General features: G+C 63.2%; 1 protein-coding gene across 1 annotated transcript in view; it reads left to right on the forward strand.

Annotated features, from left to right (window-relative positions):
* Nucleotides 1-2,287: 2,287 nt before the first annotated feature.
* GPC1 (glypican 1) overlaps nucleotides 2,288-7,542 on the forward strand; it is a 40,123-nt gene continuing 34,868 nt past the window's right edge. Inside the window, 5 exon segments of the mRNA XM_023521078.1 lie at nucleotides 2,288-2,431; nucleotides 3,104-3,247; nucleotides 3,315-3,496; nucleotides 3,695-3,850; nucleotides 4,374-4,615. Of these exon segments, the coding sequence (XP_023376846.1) occupies nucleotides 2,288-2,431; nucleotides 3,104-3,247; nucleotides 3,315-3,496; nucleotides 3,695-3,850; nucleotides 4,374-4,615 (868 nt within the window).

A 7,542-nucleotide genomic window follows, 5' to 3' on the forward strand; every position in this document is an offset into this window, starting at 1 on the left:
GAGCCCTCACAGCTCAAAACGGCGACGAAGCAGGAACCGGCGGGAAGCCCCCTCGCCTGGCACGGACCCCTGCCTGGGCCCACAGGGGCGGCGTGCCTGCCGGGGACATGGGCCTTCGTCCCTGAGACCCGAGCGAGACGGGTGTGGCCCTGGCTCTCGCTGGCCAGGGAAAGAAACCAGGGGTCGGACGGGAAAGAGGGTGGCGATGCTGGCCAGGTGACCGTGCACCTGGGAGCAGGAGAGGGTGGTGACCGAGCTCCGCACGGGGAGCGAGTTCGGGAATGAGGCGCAGAGCCCTGTAACTTCCACGCACGCGAGAAATGACACATGTGGACGACGGTGCCGAAGCGACGTTCGCATTCCAAACAGCAGCAAAACTGACCGAGTCCCGGACGGAAACTCAGAGACGCGTAAAAATTCTACACGAAGAAAGTTGAAAACCACACGTGTGAGACAGATCTATTTTGAACAAATGGAAAGGCCAGCTGACGGCCTTTGTGTAGACGGATTCAATGACGGAAAGACACCAGTTATCCGTGACTTCATCTGAAACGTTAACGTCCTTCCGAGAAAAACACCAGTAGAATGCGTTAAACAGAAAAGCAAACGTTTAAATGAGAACACGAAGCACCGTAATTGAAACCGTGTGGTGCCATTGTGTGCGTAAGCAGATAAGTGGCTGGACGAGGCCACCAGACGCATGGCAGCATGTCAGTGACCGACGCCAGGACGGCCAGAGCCAGCTGGGCCGATGTCACACGTGACGCCAAAAAGCAAAGCTGTCGATGCAGGCAGCGACACGCAAGCGCGTTCGACACCTACATCCTGGGGCGAGGAGGCCTTTCCTAGGAGCTGTAACAGGCTGGTGCAGGTCGGCTGCCTGGGGGACTTTGCTTCTGCTTTGGATGAGGCAAAAGAAGAAGCCTCCAAAATCATGGTTTCGGAGCCAACCCCGGGGAGCCGAGGTGGGAAGACGGCTGTGGAGCTAAGATCCTACAGTGACGGTGACGGTGACCGTGACAGCCCCGTGGGGAGTGATGAGACACACATGCCCTTTTGGCAAAGCGGAGCAGATAAGCAGAAAACGGCTGACGTTCTAATGAACGAGTGAGGGCCCCGGGGGTCTGGGGTCTGCTCGGAGCCAGCTCAGTCCTGCTTCCTGGCTTGACGCAGGTCCCAGGCCCGCCGGAGGCCGGGGGAGCTGGGCGCTGAGACCCCTGCCTGGGGCCACGTGGCTCGAGGGGCTACGCAGGGCCATGGCGTCCCAGATCCTCCATGGGGGCTGCGTGTCCCCTCCCCGCCCTCGCTGGGCACTGCCCTCTGAGGCCCCGTTCTGATGACCAGCCTTTGCTGGGGGCCGGGAGGTGGCTGCCCTTTCCCTCCAGGCCTCAGGCTGTGCTGATGGGGCAGAGGGGTTGGGGGAGGGGGCACAAGGCTGGCCACAGGGGAGGGGTCTGTCACCACCTCATCACCTTGTGAGCAGGAATCCAGGCCAGCGCAAGGCTGGGGTTTGCAAGTAACTCAGAGATCAGTCCCCAAGCTCCGAAGGCCCCACGCTGGGCAGACTGGCTCTGTCCCTTAAGCATCAAGGTCTGACTGAGGGGCCTGGACGCTGAGGGGCTGGCGGGCTGGGCTCCCCGCCGCTGCTGCTCTGAGGGGGCAAGAGACCAGACTGGACAGGCGCTGGGACCCAGCACTGCCAGATGATGGCTGTCCACCTTGGTGGCTGGGAACAGAAGCATCGCAGGGGGCCAGACCACCCTGGCTGGGGCCAGCGCTGCCGGCCAAGTCCAAAGCCGCCCACGGCCCTGGGAGGGTGGGGTGAGGGGGGACACGGCTCTCACGGCCACCGTGGGCAGGTGGCGGCGGAAGGATCTGCGTTAATCCGGACACCGGCCTCGGGCTCGGCCCTCCCCTGACCAGCCGCGTGGCCGGTGAGCGTGGGCCTCCACCCCAGGCTCGGAGGCCTCTGGAGGACGTGGGTCTTTGGGTCCGTGCAGGACGAGCCCACGGTCACCGCCGCAGGGAGAGGCTCTCAAGCCACATCCTGGGACGGCCAGGACCTGCGTGGGCCTCCCCCCGCCCCCTTCCCTCTCGGCCCTGACCGTCGGATGGCCGCCCCGGTGTGAGAAGCGAGGATCCGTGAGGAGGCCAGGCGGGGCGAGGGTTCCAGTCCCCTCCCCAGCGGCCTGGGGCAACGGTCAGTTTTCTGTGCCCATCGGCTGAAATGTAGTCCCCGGTGACTCGGACAGTAACCTGGTTGCTGCGAGGGCGTCACGTCACGTGCATGGGGTCAGTGTTCTTCCCGGAGAGACGGCCCCCCGTGGAAGGGGACGGGGTCACCCGAGCAGGCAAAGGCCTCGGAGCAGAACCGAGGCTCCTGGAGGAGGAGGCGCCCCGAGACGTGCAGCCTGCCGACCTGGACCCAGCTGTGGGACTTGCCTGGCCTGCCCCAAAATCTGCAAGTGTGCGAGGCCTCACTGTCCCCTCTCTGTGGGGCGCCCTCACTGTCCCCTCACTGAGCCAGGGCCCCTCCCTGAAACAGCCCAGGGCTTCCGGCTCTTCCATTTTATAGACTGAGGTGGGGTCTGTAAGTCGCTCTGTTAATTAAGCGTTTTCTGCTAAAAGCAAAGTTTGCAGCCAGACCTCAGCTGCAGCTGAAGGAGACAGGCCGAGCTGGTCGGGGCGAGGCCGAGGGCAGCGGGGTGCACAGGCCCTCCCTGCCCATCCCCGGTGGGGCCGGGGCTGCCTGTGCCTCGGGCAGGGGCGGGGCAGGGCGGGGTCTGGCAGGCAGCCCCCAGCGCTGTCATCAATCATGCAGGGTGGATCGAGCCTCACTCCAGAAGATTCCAAAACAACCTGCTTCCACTGCTCCCTCTTTCTCAGGGTCTGGGGGTCTGGCATCAGGGAGCCAGTGGCCTGGGGCAGCCCCAGTTGTGTGTCTGGGGCTGGGAGGAGGCTGGCTCGGGGCCCAGGGCCTGCTCCTGCCTCAGAGATACGGAACCCACGGTCGCCCTGGACAATGGCCAAGCCCTGCCCACCCTTGGGGCCCCCGGCACCCATGCAGGCCCCGAGCGGTCTCTGCTCCCTGTCGCTCGCCCAGGGGAACCCCGAGGCAGGCAGGCGGTGGGACCTCATGGGCAAGGGCTTGGAGAAAGGTGCCCGTGCCCGGGCCCAGGTGGAGAGGGCGCAACCCGACCTCCACCCTGGGCTTCCGGGAACTCGGAGCCCCCAGGACTTCCGCTCGGTAGGGGGCCTCGGCCACGCCTAGTGACCTGTGCTTCAGGTGAGGACTTCGGGTCAAGAGGTCTCAGGAGGGGCTGCAGATGGAGGATGGCTGCTTGACGGCCAGTCGACGGTGCCTGGCCACGGATGCCCGGTGTACACTGGACACAGGGCCCCGGGGAGCCCTGGCTGGCAGTGCCATCCTGGGTCATCCTGGGTCACCGCACGGAGAGGACAGCAGAAGCTTCGAGTCGGGGTCTCTCCGGGGCCTGTGCGCTGGCCCGAGTCTGTCTCCTCCTCCCCCTGGGAGACACTGGAACCCCATGCTTAACAGCTTCGGTGAGCTGTGTCTCTCCAGGGAGCGATGGAGCTCAGCGTGGTGTTGGGGACCCCAGGCTTGCCACTGGTGGGGAGGGAGGGCGGTCTCGTGAGGGCCGGGTAAACCCCACCCTGGACCCGCACCTCCCAGAGCTGCCCAGGGCGTCCCGGACGTCTGGAGGGCCGGCCGTCGCCTGCTTGCTCCTCTGGACACCGACAGCTGCGGCGGGGGGGGCGGTGTGGGCAGCGGCGTCTGCCGGTGTCTCCACGACCTCTACCTCCTTCGCCGGAGGCCGGTGCAGATGATGTGGGGGGCCGCGGGTGGAGTGCCCCCTCGGCCACCTCCCTGGGCCACACTGCGGCAGTCCTGGGGGGCCCGCCTCAGGCTCCACTCCCCACCCCCCAGTGGCCAGGCTGTCCTCAGACATCTGCACAGACCTCAAATTTCAAGTAGAATCAAAGATTTCTTAGAGTATGGGCAAACTCTCGTGATTTTTTTTCAAATAGTTTGGGCTTGGCAAGTCCCGAGCTGTCCTTGGCCAAGCTGTCCTTCCTCCTATAATTTAAAGAAGAAAAAAACAGAAAGCAAAACCGCCGAGCATCAGAAGGGAACCGTGGTCGCCCGACCCGAGTGTCAGAACCGCAGCCTGGAGAAGGCACGGCCGTCCAGAGCCTCCGCCCCCGCGCCCCAGCTTTCTGCCTCGTTTTATTCCTAATCTGTCAACGAGGGCTCTCGGGGAAGTTAGGAACAGGCCCGCCCAGAACCCCTCCCCGCGAGGGGTTCCTGGGGGCTCTGAGCCCCTGCCCTCCACGCTGCCCATCCACTTCAGAGGCCAAGGATCCGACGGACACCGTGCTGAGCCCTTGTGCGCCAACACGCCCACGAGGCCCTGCTCTGCGGATCTGTCCAGGGCACAGAGACCTGCCTGCTACACCGACCGGGAGAGCCGGGCCCGGGCCAGCCCTGCGGGAGGGGCGGCATCTCTGCCCTCCAGCCCGGGGCCTGCCAGCTCCTTCTGGTGCAACCCTGCAAATGACCAGCTGCACGAGGTGGTGGCAGGGGAGTCCACAGGCCGCTGGGGGGTCACGTCAGATGCGGGATGCTCGAGGCTCAAGTGAGTCGGTCGTGCAGAAGCCGTCCTCCCAAGCAGGCGGGGGACCCCCACCCAGTTCCAGGTAACCCTGGGAGAGGTCGTGCCACCAGGCTCCCCGAGCAGGACAGAGCCATCGCGACACAGGTGGCACTGACCGAGGACACTGAGCAGGTCACGGGAAGGCCGGGGGGCGGGCGGGAGGCAGCGCGGCTATACCGAGAATGTGCCAGGCTGTGAGACTCGCAGGCCAGGCCTGCGGGCGCTGTCATCACTGCCAGGCAAACAGCAGCCAGAACAAGGCAGGGGACGGTGACACGGAGGCCCGCAGGGCCCCTCCTACCTACAGTCTCAAGGACGACGACAGCTGCTCAGTGCCCGGAGGGGAGCTCCAGAGCAGAATCAGCCAGACCCTCAGAGCCGAAGGGCCCGGGGGCTGACCTCAGCAAACCGGGGCCAGCAGGGGTCGAACGGGCTCTGCCTCAGGCAGGCTGGTGGCAAAGGCCGCGTGGCATCCGTGAACCCATAAATGTAACCCACTGCATTAAGAAGCGCACAGCAAAGTGATACGGTCCTCGAAACAGACGCCGAAAAGTCCCGTGTCCTCCCCTCCTGAACTTTAAAAAGAAACTTCTTAGCAGAGAAAGAAGGGGACCCCCTAACTTGACGACAATTTCTCCTAGAAACCGCCAGCCAACGTCACGATCAGCGGAGACGCTCGAAAAGCACCCCCTTCATCAAACCCGCATTTTCACAGCAGCTCATCACTCACCCACATGGTCGGGGACCCCAGTCAAGGCAGTGCTACCCTCAAAAGAAAGGCATAAGTATTTGGAAATTAAAAGATCGGCTTATGACTGACTGTCTGTGCTACCAGGAAGTCAGGAAGTGGGCCACTGAGAAACTGCCAGAACTAGCTAGATAGCTGAGCAGAGTTACGGGGTCCAAAAAAAAAAAAAATTGACATTCCATGGTCAGTAACTCTCCCGGATGCAGCGATGACCGGTGACCATATATTGTCAAAAACACTGCTCACAATAGCCAAAAAAAACTAAAAATAAATCCAAGCGACATAAAAGGCTTAGAAGATAAAACTTTACTGAAAAGCGGGGGGAAAAAACTGAATAAGGGAAAATTCTGACACGCATAAAAGTCTCAATTTTGAGGGGAAAAAAAAAAAATCAGTTCTCCCAGAACTAACATATCACTCCAGGGCCGTTCTCACCCATGGTTGATGGGATCTGACAGGCCGAACCCAAAGTTCTCACGGAGGAGCACATTCGAAAGAGCAGCCAGGAGCTTTGGGAAAGTAAGAAATACACGTCCTGTAAAACTAGCCCTCGAAGCAGCTGGTCTCAGCCGGAGAGAACGGGACAGGAATAGACCGGCTTCCGGCACCTCACGCTGGAGACAGGGGCGGAGCCACCGGCAGCCGGATCCGGCCCGGACCTCGGCTCCGTCCCGGACCTCGGCTCCGTCCGGGGCTCTTCAGAATCAGCACAGAACGACCGAGGAGCCGCAAAGCACGCGGCGGCCGGTGGGTTTACGAGAACCGGTCGACGCCCGGGGCCCACGGCACGTCACGGGGAGCACCCGGGAGAGAGCACCCGTCGCCCCCAGGTCGGCGACCACAAGCACGTTCGTGACCGAGGGCTTCGCGGGACCCGGACTTTGCGGAGGACGGCTTGGCCCGCGCTGTTTCAAGCAGACACGTGCACACCCGGCAGCCCGGCGGGGGTGTTTCCAGTCGTGTTTCACACGAGCCACGTGCGCTCGCACACCGCCGCGGGCGTGGCGTCCACGTGCCTTGTCCGAAACGACACGGCCGTGGGCAGAGGGAGCACGGGGACCCCCTCAGAACGTGGGCAACGGGCGGGAAAGGACGGGGGACCACAGGTACGCACATGGGCCCCCAAAACGAGCCACGCCACGTGTGCCCGGTAGGCCTCACGGTCTGGCACGGCCCCAAGGGGGCAGTGCCCACAGAACGAGCTTGCAGCGTCAGGCTCCACGGCCGGGCGGAGGGCGTGGTGGCCGTTAGGGACTTTCCTGTTTTCTCATGTGCTTCTGAATTTGAAGTTTCGACAATCCCATATACATGCGTTACTGGAAGGTTTTTTAAAGTTTTTAGAAAGCTTTAAATTCCGGTTGTCGGTCACACAAAGCAGATCCAGCCCTCCTTGCCCAGCATGTCAGCCGGCTCTGCGGGGGTGGCAGCAAACACTCCCCCCTCAAGGCCGGGGATCTGACCGTCCAGGTGGCCAGTCCCAACACGTGTCCCCTGTAGGTCCCAGGGTCCCCGTAACCCCCTCCGGTGCCCGCGCATGGAGGCGCTGTCCACGCACCCCAGCTACCACGGTGGCTCTGGGTGTTTCTAACCCTGGGGCTGGGGGGTGGCCAGCGGATGGGGTATTTGAAGTGCATTTTCCACAAGTGCATTCAAACCAAAATGCCCAGTGTGGACAGCTCGAAGGGGCAGACGCAGAGACGGCCGTTTGGCGAGAAAAGCTCCTTCTGGAAAATCTGCAGGCTGGGCAGGAAGGAGCCTACGGCCAGGAACTGGGCCCCCGGCTAGAGTCCTTCGGAGGCAGGGAGGGGACAGCACGAAGGCCGGCGACCCCTCCGAGTGTCATTCTTAGCACAGCCTTGAGGGGTGTGTCTCGTCCCCACAGGACGGGCCCTGGAGGACAAGGGAGCAGGACGCCTGGGTCTTCGAGGCAGGGGACAAAACCCCGGGAGCCTTGTCGGCCTGGACCGGTGCCTGTGGGGCAGTGGGTGCGGACGCCCCGCCGAGGGCCAGCCCATGCCGAGGGGGCCTAAGCCAGAGGCCAGGGCGAAGGCCGCTGCCCCTTCCCCGCCCCACGTTCCTGCGCTAAGGAGCCAGCGGTGGGGGCGGCGGGGGTAGGGT

This window comes from Pteropus vampyrus, unplaced genomic scaffold (assembly GCF_000151845.1).
Source record: "Pteropus vampyrus isolate Shadow unplaced genomic scaffold, Pvam_2.0 Scaffold291, whole genome shotgun sequence".
Classification (NCBI taxonomy): Eukaryota; Metazoa; Chordata; class Mammalia; order Chiroptera; family Pteropodidae; genus Pteropus; species Pteropus vampyrus.